The sequence below is a fragment of the Corvus brachyrhynchos genome, unplaced genomic scaffold, assembly GCF_000691975.1.
Source record: "Corvus brachyrhynchos isolate BGI_N302 unplaced genomic scaffold, ASM69197v1 scaffold70, whole genome shotgun sequence".
Taxonomy (NCBI): Eukaryota; Metazoa; Chordata; class Aves; order Passeriformes; family Corvidae; genus Corvus; species Corvus brachyrhynchos.
The window spans coordinates 4,901,897-4,926,682 of NW_008236217.1; the positions used below are offsets into that span (position 1 = coordinate 4,901,897).

The 24,786-nt window shown below is 41.2% G+C and overlaps 1 protein-coding gene and 1 long non-coding RNA gene across 4 annotated transcripts; one reads left to right on the forward strand and one right to left on the reverse strand.

The window, feature by feature from the left end:
- Positions 1 to 1,025: 1,025 nt before the first annotated feature.
- On the forward strand, positions 1,026 to 9,379 carry DACT2 (dishevelled binding antagonist of beta catenin 2). Its single transcript, XM_008643396.2, has 5 exons — positions 1,026 to 1,032; positions 1,517 to 1,587; positions 2,036 to 2,168; positions 3,602 to 3,889; positions 5,394 to 9,379. Exons 1-5 carry the CDS (start codon positions 1,026 to 1,028, stop codon positions 7,190 to 7,192), a joined length of 2,298 nt encoding a protein of 765 aa, XP_008641618.1. The 3' UTR covers positions 7,193 to 9,379.
- Positions 9,380 to 10,171: 792 nt separating this feature from the next.
- On the reverse strand, positions 10,172 to 24,774 carry LOC108449505. Of its 3 annotated transcripts, XR_001865668.1 has the most exons (5): positions 24,591 to 24,774; positions 23,617 to 23,783; positions 20,225 to 20,261; positions 10,702 to 10,846; positions 10,172 to 10,550 (listed from the first exon to the last, which is right to left on the reverse strand). It is a non-coding gene; the product is annotated as an uncharacterized LOC108449505 (long non-coding RNA). The 3 variants fall into 3 exon arrangements; XR_001865667.1 differs by lacking the exon at positions 20,225 to 20,261; XR_001865669.1 differs by lacking the exons at positions 20,225 to 20,261; positions 24,591 to 24,774 and adding an exon at positions 23,947 to 24,166.
- Between the last annotated feature and the right edge of the window lie 12 nt (positions 24,775 to 24,786).

Consider the following 24,786-nt stretch of genomic DNA (forward strand, 5'->3'; position numbering starts at 1 on the left):
GTGAAAACCCGATGGTGTGAGGCACCATAAAAGGGTTAAAAACGATGATGTAAATCATGTGTGTTGGTTAAAATGCTGTGAAAGCACAGACAGAACCTGGAGGTATAATAAATAATGTTTGAATACCTGAGAGCCTTGTGGCCTCTCTGTCATTAATCAGAAACCACAGACTGAGGGATTGGCTGGCAAAACATTAATCATTAAGCAATTAATTCCAGCCATGAAAACAAAACATTGTGATTTCCTGAGTAGGTGGGATTGAAGAAGGCACAGCATGGTTTTGCTTTTTTACCACAAAATAAAGAAGTACTGAGGAGATCTTACATTCATCATTCAGATGGAATAGAAAATCTCCTTTATTATCCAGTTCTTCCCTTCTTTTTTGTTTATGTGAAACAGGAAGAGGGAAAATCACTATGGATTTTCCTAGGAAGTAATGAGTCTCTTGAGTTTAAACTTTTCTAGATGTGTGACTAACAAGAAGGGGCTTTATTTCTTGTGTCTTACGTGTTCCTCCAGTTCCCTGTAAAAGCATGATAAAAATATCTTTTTTTTTTTTTTTTTCTCAGCAGCATCACCAGCCCCAAGAGTTTTCTTGTGAAACACAGGACATCTGTATTTTTTTGTCTTACAATTTCTAATAATTTCCTGATTACCTTGGGATCTTAGCTTTCTTTTCTTTTAGTATTTATAGCTATGGAGAAACCTATGCAAATGTTAAAAGCTGAATAATTAGTACAAAAGAAAAGCAGGGGCAAAAATGTGATCTTGATTTTCTGCATGTCATTTAATTTTTAAGATAACTTTAATTGGTTCAAGGGACCTAGATTTTTTTTTTTATATATATTTGAGTTTGGAAATGCTGCTAGAACTGCCACTTGTGTTTTTAAATATGAAATGTACACACAAAGAAGACTCTTAATGTTTTTCTTACCATTACTGCATGGAAATCCATCCCCTTGAGGGCTTTGAGCCCAACTTTACAACCAACTTCAAGAGACCACCTTTCTGTAAAGTACTGTAGGATGGATGGTGAGGTGTGATGTAATTAGAAGCTGTCTAAATAGTGACTGGGCTTTAGATAATTTGCCAAGTGCCATGTGAGAAGTTTGTGACAGAAACCAACTGTGGTTCTTTGGCTGGTACCTAATGCCTGGCCATCTGCCTCTCCAAGCTGACGGCATAAATACTGGGGGAGCAACTGCAGGAGCTGTTACCTCAGATCAGCCTGGTCAGTGATTCCAGCAGGGAACAGATCTAGTTGCTGGCTTCTGAAGGATTATTCACAATCTTGAGACACCATTTATTTTAAATACAGTAGTTTTCCCACTGTCTTCAAATGCCACCTTCTCCTTGCAGAAAATGCATGGAAATAACTGGCCACAAGACAACCAAGAAAAACTTGCAGTAAAATAGATGTCACAATTCTTGAAGTTTATCTTTTCAACTATAAAGATGTCATCAAAGCCAAGGGTTTTACTGGAGTGGTTATGCTGCTTGTACTTAATTCTTGCAGTTTATCCTTTCAACTATAAAGATGTCATCAAAGCCAAGGTTTTACTGGAGTGGTTATGCTGCTTGTACTTGGTACAGCAATGAGATACCTCAACCACAGCGGTTTCCTTTCATCCGCCAGATCTTAAGAGTTCATGAAGACTACCCGTAATGTTTATCTCCTCCTCTGCTCAGAGGCAGTGTATGGCAAAGTGCAGTGCAATCAGAATATGTTAATTAGTTAAAAGACTTCTGTCCTATGCCATGGGTGTAACAAAAAAGCCAAAAGTTAAATATCTTCAGAGTAAGTTTTGAGAACATGTTGAGCTGGGCAGAAGACAATATATACTGAGAAAAGAAATGTTTTGTCCTTGTCCATTAGGTCAGTGTTGTTACAGAGAGCCAACTGCAACAGTCCCTAGCTAAAGAAAACGCTTGATGAGAATAGAATCTTGCTGGCACAGGTGGCCTGAATTGATGCATTGCTGGTGAGATTCTAACAGTGATTATTCTTCATTTCCTCCTTCTCCCCTTCATTTAGTCTCGTTTGAGGAGACAGGATGTCGGCCTGAAAAGCCACCTGGATCAGCTAGACCAGCGAATAAGTGAGCTGAAATTGGACGTCAGTAAGACCTCCAGTGAATTCTTGGATAGTGACAGCCGGCCCAGCTCAGGTAATGTGCACTTGGCTGTTTATTCCCGGGGACATGGTAGGAGAACTGAAGAGTGTCAACTGCTAAGCAAAACTCTCTGTATTGTTTGGTCAGAAACAGTGCACCATGGCTGAGGTGGATAATAGTTATCTGGCACAGAGTGGGCTCACAGAGCTGCTAGGAATTCTCATGCAAAGTTGATTTAGTTGGAAAGTGCTCACTCCCTCAAGCAGTATTCTTTCTGGATTTTTAATTTTTTTTTTTTTTAATGAACCTTGTAGCCACACATGGAAGGAGAAAGAGACAGATTTACTTACTAATTACCTCGTGCAGTGTAGAAGGACCATTGGCAAAATGGCTAGAGTACTTAAAAGAAGTGAAGGAGACCAATATCAATATCAACGCTCTGCTTGAATCCAGGAAGGGTTCTGAACCTCACTGGGTCTTTGGAAATCACGACCGCAGTGCTCTAGTCAAATGAATTTATGTAGAGGCAAAACAGCACTATTAAAAGACACTGAGAAAAACTACCCCAACAGAGTAAAGCTCTCATGGACAGAAAGATACTGGGTATCGGGTTTCTGGTCTGATTCACAGAGAGAGCTGTACTGCAGACTTTTATAGCTAGGATGTCTGTTAAAACCGGTTTCTGTTATCTAGTGAGAGACAGTGAAAGTGGTTCTTTTAAAAAGAATTTTTGCCTCAAGTCTTCAGTGAGAAAGGAAATATTTCTTTAATTTTTTTTTTTTTTTACAGCATATGGATTTGCAGCCTGGTACTTAGAGTGCATATAAAAAGTGCAAGTTGCTGTTATGTGTTTAAGTTCAGGAGTTGTGCACTTAGGCACATGCACATAGTTCAAAAGAAGATACTCATTCTCTGTTATAGAGAAGAATAATAAAATGTCCTACCTTGAATTTATACAAAACCTTTTTTAATGCTTCCACAATTAATTGGAAATGATCTCGAGACCTGGAGAGAGAAGACCGTCTCCATTCTCTGCCCTTAGACATTCCAGCTATCATAGACTTGGAAGGTCTGATCACAGGCTAGTTTACTGTACTTTCCCATCCAGTCTGTGCTTGTATGCACCTAGCACAAGTTGCAGCAGTGTCAGAGGTCCCTGTCTTACACTAGTTGCATCATAGTCCCCAAATACATTCTCCAGTGAAGACCTGGGTATGATGGTGCTGCACTTCATCCCATCCCACCCTCAGAACTAAGCAGGCATGTGCGTGCCAAGCTGGCTCAGGGCCTAAGTAAATATGCAGAAGCCCAATAAATGCTGGCTGAATTAGAGTTTACCTCTGCTAATGTTACCTAAATAAATGACCATAAATTTAGGCTTGTGGTACATAGCAAATGAAGATGTGTTTTATTTTCTGCACTTTTCTTCTACTGAGCATGTTTAGGTGCTGTAAATATGAAATGTACTGTTTATTTTAACTCTGCAGGATTCTATGACCTGAGTGACGGTGGGTCTTGCTCACTCTCCAATTCTTGCACCTCTGTGTACAGTGAGTCCATCTCCTCCTCCCACACCAGTCTCTTGCCCAGCTCTCAATACCCTAAAGCGAGGCTCAGTGTGTTTGATTACCGGCCCAAGTCTGCAGATGAAACTACTGTGCACACCACCAGCTTCCAACAGCAGGGAACCTATGTCAGCGATGGATGTCGGATTGCAGCTAGCAGAGATGTTTCTGGGACTCCTGCCAGATCCAGACCAAGGCCAGTTTCCACAGGTAATTGATGGCAAAACTGGATATTTCATTCAAGAGAAGGGCAGATTTCTGGTTATTACTTTTAGGACCTTGTTTAGCCATGTTTAATTAATATTTAATACTCATTTTCAATACAGAAAGTGAGAATGGATCAAAACCACAGAGCCAAACTGTTTACTGTCCAACTTTCCCTCGATACTGAGCAGGGGTGTGGTAGAGAGACTGCCGACCTCCTTCAGCCCTTCTTCCTTGCTACAGCGTCTTATTTCCTTCACAGTGAGAAACAAAAGTAGTGGGGTAGTAGTGGGTATAGTCTTGAAAAAACAATTCTTACAAAGTTGGCCACATTGCAGGAAGTGAAGCAAGATTTTACTTCAGAAAATTATCATTTGGAGAGGGGAAGAAATTCTCTTTTTCTCTCCGTAGAAGAAACTGCAAGTACAGACCAATTGCCTTTCAGTGGCAAGCAGAAAGCTTGCTGAGATACTGCAAGCACAGCATGCTTTTGACTCCTTCCTGGTTTGTCTGCACAAGAGCACACCATTACACACTGCCAACGATTTCCTAAAGAATTTTCATTATGAAATTGTTAGAGACATCATCATCCTAACCTTTGCTGTGGCAGGCCTGTGCATAGGTAGGATGCTGCAGACTACCCCAAAATTTTGGAGTCTTTTAAAAGCTTCCTGTCACAGGACACAGATAATCATCACGTGACTATTCATATAGTTTGTGAATGGTGTGGTTGAATGTGATGGTTGGGTTTTCACAATAGCATGAAGCAGCCAGGAAATTGGTTAGTGGAGGATTTATTGGCACTGAAGTCTGCACTTCAGTGCAGAGAAATCCTAGCTAACTGGTTCTAGTGTTCCCAGAGGTAACACAGCACCACAGTGCTCTCTTGAATGACATGTCTGGATGGAACTACCTTTCTTCATGCAAGAACACAGCCTCTCCTCTCTGTGCATAGGAGATGCTTCTGGGAGGAGGATGCTGCAGTCAAGAGTAAATTATAGCAACCTTGACAGTACTCCAGAATTGAAGAGATCTGAATTGGTGTCTATGAATGTCATCTTCAGGGACTAGACTTCCCACTTGCCTGAGTAGTTAGCCTCAGATTGTTTTCCCCTGCGAAAATAAAGATTCTTCATTTCATTTTTCTGTAGCTTCTCTGCTAAGAAATAAAAATAATCCCTTTTTTTTTGTCTAGTTGGGGTCCTGCTGGTCTGTGACATTTTAGAACATTTTTATATATGCACAGATTTACTTTCATCCAAGTAGCAAAGTTTAAATTTCCTGTAAAGGTAAGTTTTATTATTGTCATTAAAAGGCATTCTAAACTCTGTTATGCTTAGGTGATAAAAGCTTTAAAGCAATTCAGTGACCTTGCAAAGCTGAAATTACGTTCTTGATCTTTTTTAGTAGAAGCTATCACATCTCTCTGAAATAGCACTTCTAGCATGAACCAGGTTGAATGTAATTGTTTGTGATTTAATTAGGTTGTTTATTTTCATCCACCGTATAGGTGACTTGGAAAGACTCATTCCAGCAGACGCTAGATTTCAAAAAGAAATGGATCCCAAGTCCATGTTGCCTCTGTGCCATAGTGGAGACATGCACTTGCTCAGCATGGACCCCAAATTCCAGAACGACTTGGTCTCTAAGAATGGCATTGATGTGTATCCTTACCCAAGCCCCCTCCATGCAGTGGCTTTACAAAGTCCCCTTTTCTCCCTGGTGGGAACATCCCCAGAATCAGACTTCCAAGCCCCTCCCAGCAAACCTTTGCCTAGTATGACAGGTCCCAGCTTGATCAAGACTAGGCCAACCACTGAGGCCAAGCCAGGGGGTTACATCAATAAATTGCTGCAGCTGACGAGGTGCAAAGGGAGCAGTCGGGCTGAGGCCAGTGAGTGGGTTTCACCAAAGAGCCAGCCAGCCACAATGCACCAGAGACTCATTATAACCCCCAGCACCGGTGGAGTGAAAATTAACAGCAGCAGTAGCCAGCTGGAAAAACAGACGAGTTCTCTGGAAAGTAACAAAGCTGAAGGGAAGCTGTCAAGAGAGGTGCCAGAGGGGGAATGTGCCAAGCAGCAGGAGACCATGAGCTGTATGAATGAAGAGCAGTCATCCACTCGGCCTGACACAGAGCCATCAGCTGTGAATAGTTGTTATCCTGCCAAGTCAGCAGCAAGGGCCTCTTCTCTGGCAGAAGCAACAGAGAGCAGCATGGAGCGCTGTTTGTCCTACTCACAGCTGTGTCAGGAGGACTCCAGCCCAGACACCTGGAATGCTAAAGCTGTCCCACCCAAAAAACTGCCCATCAAAAGGTGTGGTAATGCCAAGTTGGCTTACGCTGGGGGTCATGAACGAGTGGCACGAGCTGAGTTTGTTCATGCTCAGTTTGTCCCGGCAGAATCCCACCAAGTCCGGGTAAAGTTTGCCAGCTCCAAAACGAAGGCAGTGAAGATAAAGAGGAGGAACAGCGAAAAAGTACTTCGGCCAGGGAAGCAGGCCTTCTGCATGGAGAAGGTGAAAGGGTCTCAGGGGGCCACCAAGCTGCCTGCTGAGTGGAATCAGCTCCAAAGACCACAAGGAATGAAGAGCCTTGTGCGGAGACCTTCGTATTCTGGTGACATGGCTGGCAGGTCATGCTCGGAGTCGAGTCTGTTCCCGGTGCAGGTCAGGCTCCCCACTGTGCCATCCCGGCCAGAGCTCTACGGAGCCTCTGCCAATGCACTGTATTCCCTCGAGGCAGCTTGCGTAGACACAGCCAACAGGAAGAAGCAGCGCAAGTGGCAGTCCACAGTGGAGATCTCTGCCAAGGCACACCCGGCCAGCCTGTCTCACAGCTTTGGCCTGGGAGCACCAAGGCAGCCGGCAAGGAGAGCCGGCGTCCTGCGCACTGTCAGCATGAGGGCTCGCTCCAAGGGTCAGCACCACGGAGATTATGCCAAAAGCGAGTCAGACCACTCTGAGTACTCTGCAGAGTGCGCCTCCCTCTTTCACTCCACCATCGCAGAGACCAGCGAAGGGGAGGCCAGCGACTTCACAACCAACCGATTTGGGGACAGTGAGTCCAGTGAAAGCGATTCGGATGGCAGCAGTAACAGTAGTAGCCTTGCCCTTGACTATGATGAGGAGGATGAAAGTGAGCTGATTTGGCCTGAAGGTTCAGTCAGACAGTCGGTGACTGTCCAGTCCTCTTCCAAGCCTCTTCCTCCAGTGCCCAAAATCTGTCGCATCAAAGCTTCAAAGGCACTAAAGAAGAAGATAAGGAGGTTCCAACCTGCCTCTCTGAAGGTTATGACCATGGTTTAAGGGAGAGCAAGCATCTATTTCTTACAGTGAGACATCCTGTTGGCTCTCATCTGCAAAACGAGAGGACTCATGCAGAGAAAAGGACTTTCTTAAAGGAGCTGTGAATAATCCCTGAGTCTACACAAGGGATCTTGTTCGTTAATGCCTGGACATAAATGTCACTGTATCTAATTCCCTCTTTTGCCATTTATTCTGTAAATATGAATCTCTGTGTATATTATGTGATGACTTTTTTAATTATCCAGAAGGGTCACCATGGTGAAAATGAAAACAACCTCTGCCATAAGATTTTACAGGCAGGCCCTTGGTGGTTTTTTTAACCATATGCACCCACAGAATCAGTCCAGATGCAAAGATTTGCTACGGAGAAAGCGTGCTTCCCTCTTGTGAGGAATTCTTTACAGTCTGAAACCTGTATTAACCATCTAGCTGTTACTGTGGTCATATGGAAAAGCTCTGTTCTGCATAGTTTTACTTTCTTTCAGATCAACCATCCCATACCTTCTCCCAAACGTCAGGAGGTTGAGTCTGTTCTCCATAAAAACATAGTGTGTTTAATCAAGAAGGCAAGTGTATTTGTGAATGAGAACAAGACTTCAGTTTGCTTCCTTTTTTCAAAACAGTATAGGGTTGTTTTTTCAATCCCCCTCTTTATGATGTTCCATGTGATTGTTCATTTGTTCAATGGATGAAAGAACAGGAGGGCGATGTGCCACAGTGTGTGATTAACTGGGACTGAGATTATAGCTTTGCCCCTGAAATTGCAAACTCAATAAATACTATTTAATGTACTTCTGAAAATTATGCTTGTCTGACTTTGATGTCTAAAGAAAATTATTTTGGTCTCTAATGGTGAAACAGACTTGTGTTTTTATGATCACTGTGCAGAGGGGTCCTTTTATATTTTCAGAGGATCACTGTAGCTCAGTCAGAACCAGGGTCTGCTCACCTTCTAAATCAGGAATTTCAGCACCTCCTTCTAAATGAAAGAATTTGAAAATGGTATTTTTATTGAGGACAGGGTAGTGTTTAACTCACTTAAACTGATGCAATTTAGTCACAAGACACTCTTAATTTAAAACATATATTTATGTATATGTAATGTGTTTCAAATGCATTTGAGGGCACTGATATGAAGCTGTGTATCAATGCCTAAATTGAAGAAGTCAATTTTTTGTGTTCAGACAAGCAGTCCTAATTCTTTCCTCTGAGCACAGAAATCTGTAAGCTGAGCTGAAGTTCACCTGAATTTACAAAAGAGCAGGTATTGTCCCCCTACCCTATTTCAGTGCTCAGTCTGGGTACATTCCTGGCCTAGGAGCTAAAGGCATTACCTCATTCAGCTGCCTGTACTGGGTCTGAAACAAAAGGCAAGTGCTTTGCAGAAACTGGGTAAAAGAGTGCTTGTTTACTCCAAGGATTCAGTAGAAAACAGAAATATTGAAAGACTAAACTTTTACCCAATGCTTTCTATTCTTTGGAAGCTATGTTATGTTTTTAAACCACTCTGTTTTCAAATAACTTTTGGAAAATGAGGAGCAAAGTGAAAGGTATGTAAAGTCATTTAATTCAAGCATTCTAACTAGCTCATATTATCATCCTTACTGTAACTAGGAAAATACTACATTTTAGTCTGGAATATGTTTAAACATTTTTTCATTGTTCCAAGAGTATGGGACCTAATCACTTTGGTAGGATTCACAGGTCTGGCGGTGGTTTCTTGTTCAGCGTGTCTAGCAACAGAACAAACAAAATAGTGATTTATGCTTTGTTGACTTTCTACACCATGAAAGGATTCTTATTTCCATTTACACAAAAGGTTTCATTTGGGGGAGTGTGTCAAAAGTTACATATGATCCTTTAATCCAGGGATTTTCTGTGTTGGGGTGGGGTTTATTGTTAGATAGGAATTTTGAGGGTGTTTTTTTCATGAAGGAGGAAATTTTTTTCAAGTAGAAAACTGCTCTGGTTAGGAGTGTTCGGAAACCTGGTAAAAACTGCCACCCAGTAGCTCCCCGCCTTTTTATCAGAGTAGGCTGAAACAATAAGTTTGTGGTCCCACAACTCAGTAAATCCTGCTTTAGGGCTGTTAATACTTTGTCAGAAATGTTGCCAGACACATGATGAAAGTGCTGATCCAGAATGAACTCAGGCTGCCAATTCAAATAAAGAAAAATGATGACTTAATTTTGTACTAACAGGTTTTATGCCAGGTGAGGTATCACTGCCTCTACAACTCATACTTTCTGCCAGGTCAGATACTGTCTCTCCTCCCAGAGCCAGCATAAACCCACCACAAAAGCATAAAGCTGGCCCAAACATCATCCTGTGCCTTGGATAATTTGACAGAAATACGATTATGTGCCCACACTTGATCCAGGGGAAACCTGTAGTGCTGGAGGACCTGAGCAGTGCAGGGAACCCACTGTTAGATGTTGACAAGAGGCTTTGCTATGTGCAGTGATGCTACTGAGCTGTGACTTTTTGGCAAGGACAGAACAGGTGGTGCTTCTCCTCTCTACTCCAGGACATTGGATGTTCTCCCTAGCACTGCCCTTTGGAAACACTGCTTTCATCTGCTGGAGCAGAAACTGCACTGGGACCAGAACTCTGGAGTGAAGAAGTAGGACAAAGCAAAACAGGGCAGGAGACTTGTGTGGCCAGTAGTTCAGGTATACTGACACCAAAAATATGGTAGTTCAGTGGACTGTACTGTGTTTTGTTGGCAAGTACACTGAGAATTTTGATAACCACGGGGTACAAGTGGGATGCCTCTGTTCATCGGAGACTGGGCTAGCTCAGCTGACAGGACCCCAGAATACCTGCCACCTAAGCAAACAGAGCTGAAACATACTTAAAATCAACAAATGATGCACTATTCTTAGTATATATACACATGTACTAAACACCATAAAAATATCTTTCAGCCTCATCATGAAAATAAGGGATGCCCAACCATGGGACCATGGCCATACAAAATAGAACTATCCACTTTATTTTCATTTTCAGAAGAATCTACAAAACCTTTTTACCTCACAGCTTCCTGTACTATAAAGGCCCAAGAGAATGCAAAAAATGTCAATTGGTGATACAATTAGAAGTCTAGCACCAAACCTGATAAACTTCGGGAATGAGAAGCTTAGCACTTTAACTGTGACTTGATTAGCAAGTGTATGGATCTGATGGCTGCTTCAGAGCAGCTTTATGCAGAGTCTCTGTTGCAGGAGCTAACATCTGTCATCATCATTCCAAGCTCTAGTGAAACAAAATCATCTACTGCTGAAATCCATGTGCCAGATCAGCAGTTTCCTTCTGTCCTAGGCAGACATTTGCACTTCAGTGTAGCAGCAAATTGCTCCTAAACCACAAAGAAGAGAAAGTAAAACAGAGAACAGAAAGGGAATTAAGGAAACTTTAGGAGCAATTTGCAGAATAGATCATAATTATGATTAAAAAAAAACTTTGTTAATCCTTTTATTGCTCAAACAATTTTGGAACTGGGTAATTACCAGTTTTCTTGGCCTTGACGCAATCTTAGATTTTCAAGTCCACATGCATTAACCAAACCATGGGATAGAGTCAGAGAACCGGTGTTTTGTCAGAGACATCAGCCTTCAGACCTTTGTTTGAAGTGACTTCTGGTCAGGCAGGACACTGGACAAAAGAAAGGCAGTGGTAAGTCTCAAAATCAGCTGTGGATGATTCTCATGCTGATGAACTTGAGCCCAGTGGACATAAGGCTATGCTGAAGTCTGTTTTGTGTTTTCTTCCTCATCCTATTCTGAAGCTCTGAAGGTGAGAACTGAAGGAGAGAGGTGCTCCAGGAGCTGATGAAAGGCAGGTGGTGACAGCAGCTCCTTGTGGAATGAGTTGTTGCCAGCAGGATGAGGCAGGCTGAGCATGGCACCAAAGGGCTCTGGTGGTTCCAGCCCCACCAGCCTTTGCTAGGTTCTTTACGGTCCTCTTAGGGCTGTAACCCAACCCCACCACTGCTCATGTGGCAGTGCTGCAATTTGGATGCTGCACTTCAAATACAGGGCACCAGCACCCATGAGGCCACCACAGGCCCATCACTCATGAGTTACAAGATGAGGTGGTACCCCAATCCAGAGTCCTTTCAGACTACCAAGTACAAAATCCCCAATTAGACAAAGATTGTTTGAAAGAAGTGTGCAGCAAAATAAGGCATCTGTGACTGCTGTCTGACAGGGAACAAGACAACAGCATGCCAGGGAAGGACTATCTTACAGCTGCTATTCTGAAGCAGTGGCTTTCATTTTCCAGCCCCTTTTGAGCCCTCCTCAACCCCACTGAGGCTGAAGGGTTCCCTGCAGCTGTGCTCAGTGGAAGAGGGTAGCTCAACTTTTAAGTACAGCCCCCCTCTGCCCTCCACACCACAGCAAAGCCTTTGACTCCTGCAGAGAGCTGTAGTACCTATTGCTCCCTGACCACAAACCCAATCCTCCTCACTGAACATGCTCCCAAGGAAGTGGTGCTGATGTGAGCAGCTGGAATGACCTGTGAAGGGAAGAACATCATTAATCTGGAAAACAAGGACTCCTATGTCTGAAACTTGCCTGTGAGGAATGCAAACATACAACGGCACCAAGACAGAATCTAGGCAGTTTTCGTGTGTCTTATATGGACAGTGAGGAGACCTGGAATTCCACCATTAGCTGCTACTCTGCTGTTATACATCAGTTACAGGTGAAGAGTGATCAACAGCAAAATACTCAGCTAAGGCTCATTCTTTGGTATTTATACTTATGTTTGAAGCCATCACAGTATGCCTGCTTATATTGCAGTGCAGAACATCAGCAGAATAACAGTTGAAATGAGCAGAAGTCCAGCCTCCATCAATTCTATTAACTCCATGTGTTGTCATTGAGACTATTGTTACCTCATACTGATTTTTTTCCCCCAAGCATTCTAGTGTTTTTCCTGCCTCAGTAATTATATCTAGAGGTGGAGGGCATCAAATTCACGCATGGCACAATTCCTGGGGTGTCACTAGAGCTACCCCACAGATTCATTTATCCTCCTCATGCTGTTCTCAAGATGTCAGCAAGTGGGATGAGTGGCATGACAGGTGGAAAATTAGGAGGATTTCAGACCTCACTTTCACTCTTGATGGTGCTGCAATCTGTGGAAGTAACTGTGTTTATGGCTGTCTTGGCTGGGGAGAATGCTGCTGCCGCATCACATCTGTGTTGGTGACGGATCAGGGAGATGGTTAGGGCTTTGCACAGTGATAGAATTTCATGTTTATTCTGGTTTTCAAAACACAAACTGAAAGAGTATCAGCAGTCTGCTGACCGTGTAAAGCTACAAATCAAGAGGAGAAAGGCCACTGATCAAACTGACCAGGCAGGGTTAATCAGGCAATGTTGAACCCGAACTGTAGTCTTAGAAGCTCCAAATGAAGAATCTTAGTTCCAGCAGACTTGGGCAGCTGGATGTGCTCAGAAGCTCTATCAAATCACTCTGGGTGCCTGCTGTTCAGCCCAAGATGGATATGTCAGGCTAGCAAGTTGCTCTGAGGAAATATGCGTTACTGCGAACTTTCACTCTTACATTTACATGCAATATTTTCTCTCCATTCCTAGTGTCCCAGAAATGACTCTAAAAAGCTAAAGGTTCTAACTCATGCAATGTGTTACTATGTTTAAGACTCCACCAAATTCTACAATTTGCAAGATGGAATAATATGGATACACTGACTCTCTAGACAATAAGAACTATGGTTCATCCGGAATCCAGAAACTAGACTTGAGCCCTGTAAGAAAAGCTGTAGCATCAACAGTGAAGCTTTCCTTCAAGACTGTTCTGACCACTGTAATGCCAAAACACAAGTAAAATCTTACATCTTCTAAGATTATTAGCTCATTCAGTAGTGAAAGCCAAAAAGTTCAATTATGAAAAGAGTTTCACCACTGTCTGGACGTACAGAATTTGGCAGGAAATGCCAGTAGTATGGTTTTCTATGCATTTTCCCCTGTTTTCTACTTAACTTTCCCTAAAGAATACAATGAAGAGAACTAGAAGTTCATTGTCATGCTCTTCATTAGAAGGGTCATCTGACTTAACACACAGAAGGGCAAGAGCAGAGATAGTTGCAGTCAGGATGAAAATTGGTTGTACCTTAAAAATGCAATGCAGAAAGCCACTTTTAACGTATTCAATGGCAAAAAAGTGGAAGAAGTTAATGTCTAGGGCATACCCAAAGTTTCCTATGCTGAGATCATTGCAGTTAAACAAATTCCTTATCTCAGATGCAATTTATGGCTACATGAAGGGCTTCGTGAAGAAAAATTATTCCCAAAGGGAAGATTTTCCTGCTTCTATACTCAGTGTGCTCACTGACTGTGTTGCTCAACATTCTTCTGTGCATAACCAAATCAGTATCTGTTGTCTTCCCAGTATTTCTATTCCACTGTGCATTAGTGGAAGAACAAGGTGCTTATCAGCCACACTGTGACTTCTGACTGCTGAGAATTTCACCTTGGCATATAACTCTCTATTCGTCATAAGTATTCAGGTTTATGAAGTTATTGCTTGAAATGGAAATTTGGCATACATCTTAGCATTAGATGTATATACAGATATTTGGGAAGAGGCAGTTCATGGAATGGGTGGATGTGATTATGTCCACAAATGGAATCAAAGCAGAAATGGTTTTGGACTACTCTGTGTCTTGTCACTGACTCTGACTGTTATTTTCCAAAGAAACAAGGTCACAAAACTGAAGAGGTACTAAGAATGAGATGTTGCTGATTAAAATTAATACTGTGACCATTCCCTTTTTCTGTTTTAATCACATCTGCAGAAGCTAATGAGTTTGGGGATGGTTCTATTAAATGTGACTTTGGAGTGGGCTGAATTTCTTGAAAATAATTTGGTGATTTTTTTTGTTAAACCAAGATGTTCAGGAAAGCTTCCTCTGTGCTTATTTATACCTGAAATCTGAATCATCTGAAATGTTCTTTAAACTATCTGTTAGAAATTTCTGACCCTTTCACTCCCTCTATCAAAAAAGTGGGCTTATGTTGCACATGTACAAACTACCTCTAATAAAATGGGTATGGTTGTACAATGGCTTTTCTAGCTCTTCACGCTACATTTAGATTCTGTGATTTTGATTATGTTTCATCCTGGGTCTCCTTTGTTGTCACTGGGGCACTGAAATTGATGTAATACTGGTATGCCTACAACCCCAGCTATATAACCAGTATTTATAGTGCACAGCCTGCTTCTAGAAGGTCAAAGAAAGGTAACTACAAATAGTAAGCCTAATGCCAGCAGGCCTAACTACACTGTACCACAGTATGAACTTACATTACAAATTTTTAGGAGCTCACAAATCAAAAAAGGCTGAAAACTCACATGTTGTCTCCTAGGTGCCCAGGATGAAGAGGACTTCAGAACAAATCTACAAAACCAGAAATAGGAAGCATTCCTGGAGAACTGAGATGAAAATAATTTCACAGTCTGATGATAAGTTACTACAAATCAAGGGGAAAAGCTCTCCACAGATGGTGTTAAATAAGTACAGAGGACTGACACAGGCTGCAAGATAGGCAGGGAGGGTGATAAAAAGGGACAATTTAAAGCTCTGTTATTATATGAGGGTTAATAATTTTCTAGCACTGTGGTTAGTATGTAATCACAGCAGCCTCTCACGTTAAGGAACAGCATGTGATTGTCAGGGAGGTGTGTGTGCCACGGAAAGATGCCAGGGTTAGGAGCCAACTATCCCAAACGTGTTTGCATCATCTGCAGCCAAAGGCACACTCCCAAGCCCTGCCTGTGGTGTCAGCTGCCTGGGGGTCACCTTCCCTCCAGGCTGCTCCTGTATCCCAACCCCTCCACCCAGCCTTTGTCACTTCACTTGCCTGGCCACCGTGTCCTGTGCCTGCAGCCAAGAGCCTTCCTCCAGAGGAATTCCTCTTTTTTTTTTTTTTTTTTTTCAGAAGAATCATCAGGTCATAAAATTTAACCTCAGAGCATGCAGAGAACTTTTAATGAGAAAATGTTTGGCCATCTCACCACAACTAGCCTGCAGAAATGTACTGTTATGGCTCATGTTCATTGGTATGGATGTCTCTGGGGTATGTAATTTGGGGACACTGGCTGTTAACTCCCTAGAAAGCAAGGGAAGCTACTTCAGAGAAGGATGCAGCTGGGACTAAAAATCAAAACCTAAAAGGCAATAAACAGATCCTCCACTGTCCCTTTTTTCAGGTGCAACCAAATACTTCATGCAAGGCAGCCACCTCACACCTCGGGTCGCACATTTGGGACTGTGTAATGCAGGGGAGAATGACCCCACTTAACACACCATCCCTCAGTGTCCTCACTCACCACATCAGTTCAGCTCCTTGACACAGGTATACGTGATCTTCACCTTTACTAATTGGAGGAATATCAAGCCCTTTGTGGTTGGTATAAGCTGAAAGCTCCACAGAGAGCCAGGAGAAAGAATAGAAAAAAAATACATCTATTTTATACAAACTGTTCTCTGTACCATTACCTACAATTACATACTATAATTCAAGAGCTAATTTCACCACTTTCCCCTTTCCACGATGCTTTCCCTGACTTTTCTGAGATGGCCACCACAGGCTCAGAGGTAAGAGTGTGCCCTGGGGAGCCAGGCTCCGTGCCTTCTGGTGTCTGTCTGTCCTAACATGTGCTAAGAAGCAGAGACACGACCTGCAGTTTCCTTTGTGACAGCAGACTTTGCTTCCTGAGTGGCCTCTCTCTAAATATGAAGTTGACACTGCCTGATTCTCTGATCCAGAATGCTATTTTTTGCATATTCCACGACCAATTTGAGCCCAAATTGCACTGAATAAAATAATTGCTATAATAAAATTCAATATGATAATGTGGTTTGCAACAAAGGGCCACTGTTTGTATTTCCCTATGGATTCAGATCACATCAGCTTTCCATGTACAAGAAGGCCAAGTCTGTATGCAGGCTAAAAAGGCTATACTATATATATATATAAGGTAGTAAATACTTATGCAGGACTTGCACAGGACTAAAAGGAAGGCAGCTAGGACAATTACTGTCTTCACTAGATGTATATTGCTAAGAGAAATCCACAGCAGGAGTACAGCAAATAAAGTGTCTATTGTAATATATAATACAGTCATTGTATGTTTGGCCTGAGTAGCTGCACAATGCCATGTCAGTTTTAATTGCTCTCATTTACTCAAATGCCGGTAGCAAAAGCATCTACTTCCTGTAAAGCTGGAGGTTTGTCTTTGAGATACAAAGTCTCCTGTCTATGATTTACTGGGCTTCCTTCAATAAAAAGCTGTGGATAATGACTGCACTTTCCTTTGAATATTCATCTGAGAAGTTAGAAAACTATGTTTAAAAAAGCAAACAGATCATTGAATCTTCCCCGAAACAAACCTGATTTTTAAAGAGACTCAGAGCCAAAATTATCTCTGCGTTTTATACTCGCTTCTAGCATTTGAGTAAGCATTTGTGAATTCAAGCCAGATCAAACCAAATCTCTAGAAGAATATACTGCTTTTTCTAGGGAGAAGACTATAAAGTGAAGTTGTATGTTGCCAGGAATTTGCCTTCAATGGAAATTACTCCATTATTTCGTTAAAAGACCTTTTTACTCTAAAAGTAATACTTTCCACATTGTCATTCAGAAAAAAAGAAAAAATCTTTATTATCTCATCTGTAGTCTGTGGCTTATAATGTGCAGGAGGTCAGACTAAATCCTTCTATAATCCTTTTTCACTTCAGTCCATGAACTCTTTTTTTTTTATTGTTTCCTATAAAGTATTTCCGTTTTAAGGGAAGAGCAATGCTTACATCACAAAGCAGTTTTAAAATTTCCCAGCAAGCTAGGGGAAGAAGTCTCTTCTAATGCCTTAAAGGAAAATAGCAATGGATTTAGGAAGGAATTTGTTACATCTGTCTAAAGGCATCTAAAATTTAGGAATCTGGGCTAAACCGGTCTTCTAGGCACCTCGTATTGCCTGCAGAGAGTGAATAGCACTGACGCCACCAAGGAAATTACCTCATTCCAAACAAGGTCTCCCAGATAGGTGGGCTGAATCGTTTTCGGGAAGAACTGACTGTGAGAAGCCAACATGACTCAGTTCAGCAATACCTGACTTTTGAATAAGTAACATCAGATTAGACGAATGTGATTTCTGAGGGTGTGCGTAGCTTCTCTTGATTGCATATGGCTTTCACTGAGCTATCTAAGGAATTTTTAGAAGAAATGGAAGAGGATTAATATGTTTGGGGGGGATTTTTATAAAGAAGTTACTTTAGAGAGTGCTGGCAATGCTGGTAATATGTTTCAGGGTAGACACGGCAAATAAATGTACAGATGATACAAGTAAGGGCAAGTCATACCACATGCACAGTATGGAGCTGTGTTGTTGTTGTAAATTATGTCCAAACCCTAGATTAATCTAAGAATAAAGAAATAAAACAGGAATCTATCAATCAAAAATTGTTACACTAAAAAATCCCTTGGCCCTGTGCTTTTCATTCTTCTTCTACTTTTGCAGAGATAAGGAATTATTTTTTACTCCAGAAGACATTAAATCTTGAACAGACTTGCAAAAACTCAGCACTACCTAATAGTGTCAGGAAAGTTGCAGCATCTACCTTTTTGGACTTTAGCACGTAGTGCTGTGTCCCTCTTTCTTTGGGCCTTTAGTTACTGTTCTGCTTAATAATCTGTTTAAGAATCAAATAGCCCAGATTACCATTCCTGTGCACCTTATGTAGACACTTAAATAAAATCAAAGGGAATTTTCACATAATTGGTTTTCACAGGCTTTGAAAAGCTCAGCTGATTTTTAAAATGGATGTTTCTCACATGACTTTACACTGTTCCAGAAGAAAAGAAATGAAAAATTACATTCTTTCCATAAGGGAAAGAAGAAGAAGGAAAAAAAAAAAAAAAAACCAGACTTTGTCTATGAATGACAGTTAAATACCAAACATCCTTTAATTCAGGGTAAAAGAAGCAAAAATTAAAATAAAAAAAATTCTCAGAATTTGTTGTTTTCCAAAATCCAATGCATGACCAATGCTCCATTCTCCACTTACATAAAACTGTTCAGTGGAAAGAGAGGATGTCTTTGGTAGCCTGGGTGTCTACTAGTCCCACATATACTCTAACATGAAAAGTACCTATTTTACAGGGATCTCCCCACAAGTATGACAATTCTAATTCCTTCACAGAACTGATCTGTTTTCATGCTCTTTGGAGTAGTCTGAATTACCATCAAGCCTCTGTAGATTTACCCAAACACACAGTTTCATGCAATGAACTCAGATCTCCTGTCACAAACATCCACGTGAAAAGTGGACTCTAAGCATGAAGTACTGCGTCTCTCATTTCATTTGCTGACACTAAATGTGTAAGTAACTAAATTTACAATAAACTTTACTCTGGCATGAACATGTACTCAGCTTTTGAAGCCCTGTGACGAAATTTAAAGTAAAAATGAAAAAGCAAACTTTGAAGAAAAGAAGTTTAAAGGGGAAAAGCTTATGGGCCCAGAGACAGGGATTTTACCAGGAGGATATTCCTTTGGGTTGGGCTGAATAAAGGTAACAGGCATTCTTTTTCCTTTAGTAAGAGGTGCACTTTCGTAACTTGTAAGGGAAATTGCTGAATAGTTTTGAGTGTTGCACTGCTGTGTTGGTTTCAGCTCTGGAATGTAGTTCGGATATTGTTCGAGAGTTTAAGAAAAAATAACAACAAACTTCAGAGCAAGTTCCTGCAAGCTCCATGAGCTCCTAGTGTACATATGAATGGGAAGGGACAATTTTCCTGCATGCCAGAGGAGAAGGGCAGCTTTTGATGGCAGGTCATTCAGCTATAGGGTGCCACAGGAATTAACTGTATCTTATGCAAGAGCTAGCTTCCCCTGGTCTAAACTGAAAGCTCCCACCCAGGGGGTCTGGCAGGAATCTCGGTAGCATTTCTATTTTGTTCAGCAGTATTTGGTTGACCCGTTCAAATGCACCTGTTTTCATAGAGACTGCTCTCTTTGTTCAGTGTACATTCCAGCACAGTGTTAAAAACCACCAAACATGGTCAAAAGGTCACTGCTTGTGTCTCAACGTAGCTTGTGTTCCCCTCTACAGACTGATTCAAAACTGCCTTTTCTCTCGAGTGTGCCGCAGAGCTTCTAGATCATAGTAAGGAAGCTCCACATGCTTGCATGGGAATACTGGGGAGGAGCAGTTTTCCAATCAGCTTTGCCATTGCACCAGATGCAGAGTGCCTGGGATAACCAAACCTCAGCCCAGTCAGTAATTTATTGACACATTATAATTATTCTTCAGATGGTTTTTTTTGCTGTCTGTTGACAAAGCCTCTGCTCTCCTCCAGAAATTTCTCAGCTGGTGTGATTTCATGCTGAGGGTCTGACAGATTTGTTTCCCCACACACCACCTTTCCTGTGTCTGGACAAACCTGCCTTTGGTTTAATTACATGCTGTTGGATATGCCCAGCCTCTATTGCAGTGCTCCATGAGGCACTGGTAGACTCTGTGTGGCTTTAATTGCATAGTCAGCAGGTGTAGGAGCAAGTCTTTCCTGTAACCAATCAGGGTCTAGATGCATTTTATGTCTCACTTCCTCTTCCCATGTTCTGCAGCTACAAGTAATTCCACAAGGCAATAGTCTTCACACTCAGCTCAGTGCTCAATGAGACAACAGAGTTTGGAAAGGCTGAAGTGAAGTTAAAAGCAAAAGACCTAATAAAACAAATTACAGTAGCCAAACTGCTGTGCACAGAGACCCTGTATTTTCAGAGCTGCTTTGATAGCTCTGCCCTACCCAAAATTTCTCATGTGCTCTGAATGAGCTAGTTCCTGCTCTAAAAGATCTACAGATCTCAGCCTCCCTCAGATGCTTGCTAAATTTTTGGCATCCTCTACTTTTCTCATGCATTTCCCTGGCATCTGCCCAAGCTCTCCTGTGACGTGGTTGGTGCAGAGACCCCCTCTTCCTCTTTGCCCGCACCTACCTCTGTCTGCGTGGTTTTGCTTGTGGCTGGCACGTTCCTGCCATCACAGTCAGCATCCATGTAATAAAAATAATAACAACAACAGGGATTTGATGAAAGATGAAAAGGGATTGTTATTGGAGTAAGCAAACATAACAACCTTAGATCTGCCATGCTGCTTCAGTAAAACTTGCCCTTGCCTTGCCTTGCCTTGCCTGACTTGCATAACAGTCCTGTATTTCATACTCACACTCCTGTACTGCATTTGGTGTGCAATTTATATTGAAAAGAAAAAGGGTCCAGCCACAGCCTGTTTGTAATAAGCTACTGAAAGCTTTAGAAACCCCATTAATCACTGGACCTTTGTTCCACATCCCCAGTGTCCTGATGACTAGTGCCTTTCCTATGGTATCTTCACTAGTTCTCACCTTCCTGCTACAGTGAGGTAGAGGACTGAAATATCCAATAGTCCCATTTTGACAAACTGAGGGATAGAAAATCCCTTAAAATAAGTCTAAATCTCCAAGTGAGCACAGTCTACCTCTGCACTGTTGCCAAGACCTGCTGTGTAAACACTAGACAGCCCCACCCAAGCTGGGAAAGAAGGGTTCGGGGCTTTTAATGAGTGTCATGGCCATTCCTTCACGGGAAAACCCAACGCTTTCCCTACTTTGTAGCGAGCTCATTGTATGTCTGCATGGCACGGAGTCTTTTCCAGTGCATAATGGTATCCCTAAGTGGATGCCTGGTTGTTGTTCGTAAATTAAGCATCTTTTGTTTTTCCACCAGGAATCTTGGAGTGTTGCACTGATTGTCTGTTATCTGTCAAGGCATCAGTCAGCAACCCAGCAACTCTCTGCTGGAGACTGCCCTGCTTTTACAATTAGCAATAAAAAGCTTTTGTCGCTGCACAATGATGCTTCTGAGGTCTGGTGCAGGGTTTTAGGAGGGTTTTCTTAATCAACAATAAGATAAAAAGCATACATATTCTATTTCCTTTAACAGTGAACTGGAAAAGAAAATATTTAGCTCAAAAATGAAGAAACACTTCTACATGCTAGAGTAATTATACTGATGCATATGAATAAGGTTTCTCATTTCCTATGTTTTCGTGTATTGCCTCACCATCTCTATTAAATTTAATGTGAAATGTTTTGAAGTACACTTCTACAAGATACAAGAATAACTGAAACTGTAATTTACACCATGTTTAAAAGAAACTTAACCAGAACAAGATCAGCTTCCCTTCACTGTGTTATTTATATAAACAACTCTTTCAGAAAAAGATCAAGCACTTAAATATACAAGCTGGATAAAATTAGGGTCACTTGATCCTTCTCCTAAGCAATATTAAAGCTCACACATACTAATAATGAAACAGTCAGGGGATGGCAATGTTAATCCTAATTATGTATAGCTTGTTTGAGTACATTAAAAATGCAATTTAAGGCTACATCTGCCGTGACAGTTCTAGGTACATTACTAGTTCATGTGCAGCATTAAGCCTTCTCGTTTCTATCAGCTGTGGTCACAGGATCTTCTATATGTCAAAATATAGGTTATGCAGACTTTAATTCTGTCTTTAAAGAGCCTCTTATTTTGTGAAGGCTTAAATTTGTATTAGATGCCTGGAGCTGAGGAGGGATTTGACAGAGTAGTAGACTTCATTTTCTTCTCCTCTCAATGTGTTATATTTTTGCCATGAAAAAAGCATGAGTAGAGTGTGTGTACTGGGGGCATAAATAACGGGAAAATTTATAAACAACAAGACTGAGGAGAAGTAACAAGAAAATGTCAGAAGATATTAATAGTATGTTACACCAGGTAAAAAGGATATATGGTAGGAAGGTGGGAAAGTGTAGAAGAGGAAAGACACAGCTTGATTTAGACAACATTACATAGTAGAACTTGTGAAAATAAAAAACCAGTCACACCTTTTATTTTTTACGTTTGTAATCACCTACAAAAGGAATAACTATTAAAAAAATGTAATTTACGTAAAACAATCCTTGTAAATCTGGTTCATGTTCACACATTATCTAGGAGAGTGGTGTATTCATCTAAACTCTACTGACTGTGTCCATTAAAAAAAATGTGGCTTTCATGGGAGTACTGCACATAAATGTAATTTATTGAGGAATTTTAAAAATGTTCTTTGAGACATCTGTCTCTTTTAAGGGGCTCCAAATTCTATCAAAAATCTGTTGTATTCTGTGTAATAGTAGCAGAAATTCAAGTGAGCAAAAAAAGTGTTAGAATGCACTGCAGTTATTCAAATATAAAACACTTAGTTGGGATTACAATGAGTTTCCAACAAATGCAGCAGCTGCAGTTTTTAAATCAGCTTGACAGGAAAAAAGCTTTTATTAAACACAGAAAGTCTCCTCTAGATAATATATTGTCCATTCTGGGCCAGAGCCATCACTCATTTTTATCTTAGAACAGTTTAGAACAGTTATATGTGTGTATATATATATATATATACACACGGGTATATGAGTTCTGCATTTTAACACTTACTATTCAATGACTCCCCCAGATTTGTTTAGGACTAATCATAGTTTCCAAAGTATTTGCATATGTAAGGAAGGTTCACAGACAAAAACTAAATTTTGTTTATTTACACAAAGTTTTTTCACCCCATGTAGTGGACACGGGGCAGGAAGCATTTGACGTAATTATGAAGAAAAATAGAATGTTTAGAGCATTCAAACTGCACATAGCAAAATCTTTGTCTCAGTGAAACTGCATCTGAATTTGGTTTAATTTATTATGTTTTGCCTCTAGTATTTGAATATGTAAGTAATGTAAGTAAGATTTTTCCTACATAGTCTCTAGTAACTTTCAGTCAAGCATTGTATGTGATATTAATAGTCAAGTTTCCTATAAAATGTACTCCCTGAAGAATATCCTTTGTTTCAGTAAAACTTACCCAAGCCAAGAATTCTAACATTAAATTAATTTCCAGCTTGAAAACACTTGATCTGCCTCAGGAAAAGACACTCAAAACACCTCCAACTAAGTATCAATATGTCAATTTTGGGGAGCAGAGGACCTGGCCTCTGAGAGTTAATGCTTAAAGGGCAGCAGCAAATCCTCAGATTTCACATGAAAATAGGCCTGACATATAAAATCCATACCTATGACCACCTTCGGCTCTTTCCTCATCAGCACTTACCTATCCTTACGTATTTCTTTTCATCTGTCCAAGATTCACATTCCCCCTCCTTGGCCCATCACTTACATGCTTTTTTATGTGGGAAACCATTTTTGTGTGTTGCAAGTATGCCTTAAGCACTTTGGGGTGCACCAGTTCTGCCAGCTAAGTGTGGCTGGGAACCTGCTCTGCAAATTGGCCTCTCTCACTCCCCACACTGAAGATCTCCAAGACCTCACTCAGCAGGATGGCTCACCTGGGCTTCAGCCGTCCCTTTCATGGGTATATGATACAACACTGCAGTCCCACTTTTCACTCACGTCGGCTGGCAAGGGCACATCCACTTGTATTTCCATGTGCTTTGACAGGAAATACACCAAGGTCTACTTTTCCTACAAACAGAGTGGATCCTCTGAGCAGAAGCTGCAAAAGCAGAGAGGCTATCAGCAATTTTGGGCTTGCTTTCCATGTCTTGGTGCAAAAGTTAGATGAGTGTTTCAGGCCCTTTAGGATGCCTGCAAATAGAGCTGGATTATATTGATAACAAGTGCTGATGAAGCAGAGATGCAATGGCCAGGCTCTTTACCTTGTATCGAGCAGCTTTAAGGTGATTTAATGATGATGTGGAAGAGTAACTGCGCCAGGGCTGACTTTGCAGCTGGGATTGCCCATGCATTTTTTACAAAGAACTACCTGAGGCTTGTAGTAAATTATTAACTCATAAACGAAAAGCAGTTTTTGAAGTAGAAAGGGATGATGTTGTAACACCTTTTGAGGGGAAACCATTAGGCAGTTGAAAGGAAATAGGTAAGGACCAGAAAAGCAGATTTTTGGTTTTGACTTAGCCTATTAAGAGATCATTGTGCTCATTAAACTACATAGGACTCCTGAATTTAGAAGCAGCTACTTCAATTTATAAATATTATATTAAATTCACAGTCCTCTCTTTTTTTTCTTCTTTCTTCTTTTGTTTTTTAATGTAGCATAACAAGACATCTGTGCTAGGTTGTCATGAGGGTCACAAGAGACTATTGTCTAAGTTTTATCTTTCAGAAATTCCTCTCCCAGATCAATAAGATGGTTTTCTTCTGTAAACAAATAACCTCACTTATTTTCCATTTCCTGGCTGTAGTCCTCCTTCTGAAATTCTACTGTCTAAGGCTAGCCCTGAAGCCAGAGTTTTAGAGAAAGCTACACAAGGCTGCTCTCATTTGCCTGTGAAATACTCACTGTGAAGAAGTGTTGTCTTAGAAACGTGTAGAAGCGGTGGGATGCTGCTGCTGGGTCTCAGCCCTTCCCTGCAACCTGCAACCTACCCATGGCATGGACTGCCCTTTTTTCAATCCAGTCCTGAAATAAATTAAGCTATGAGGTTTGCTTGATCAAACATGTGCCGTGGTGTTTCTGTGTTGTCTCTCCTATCGGC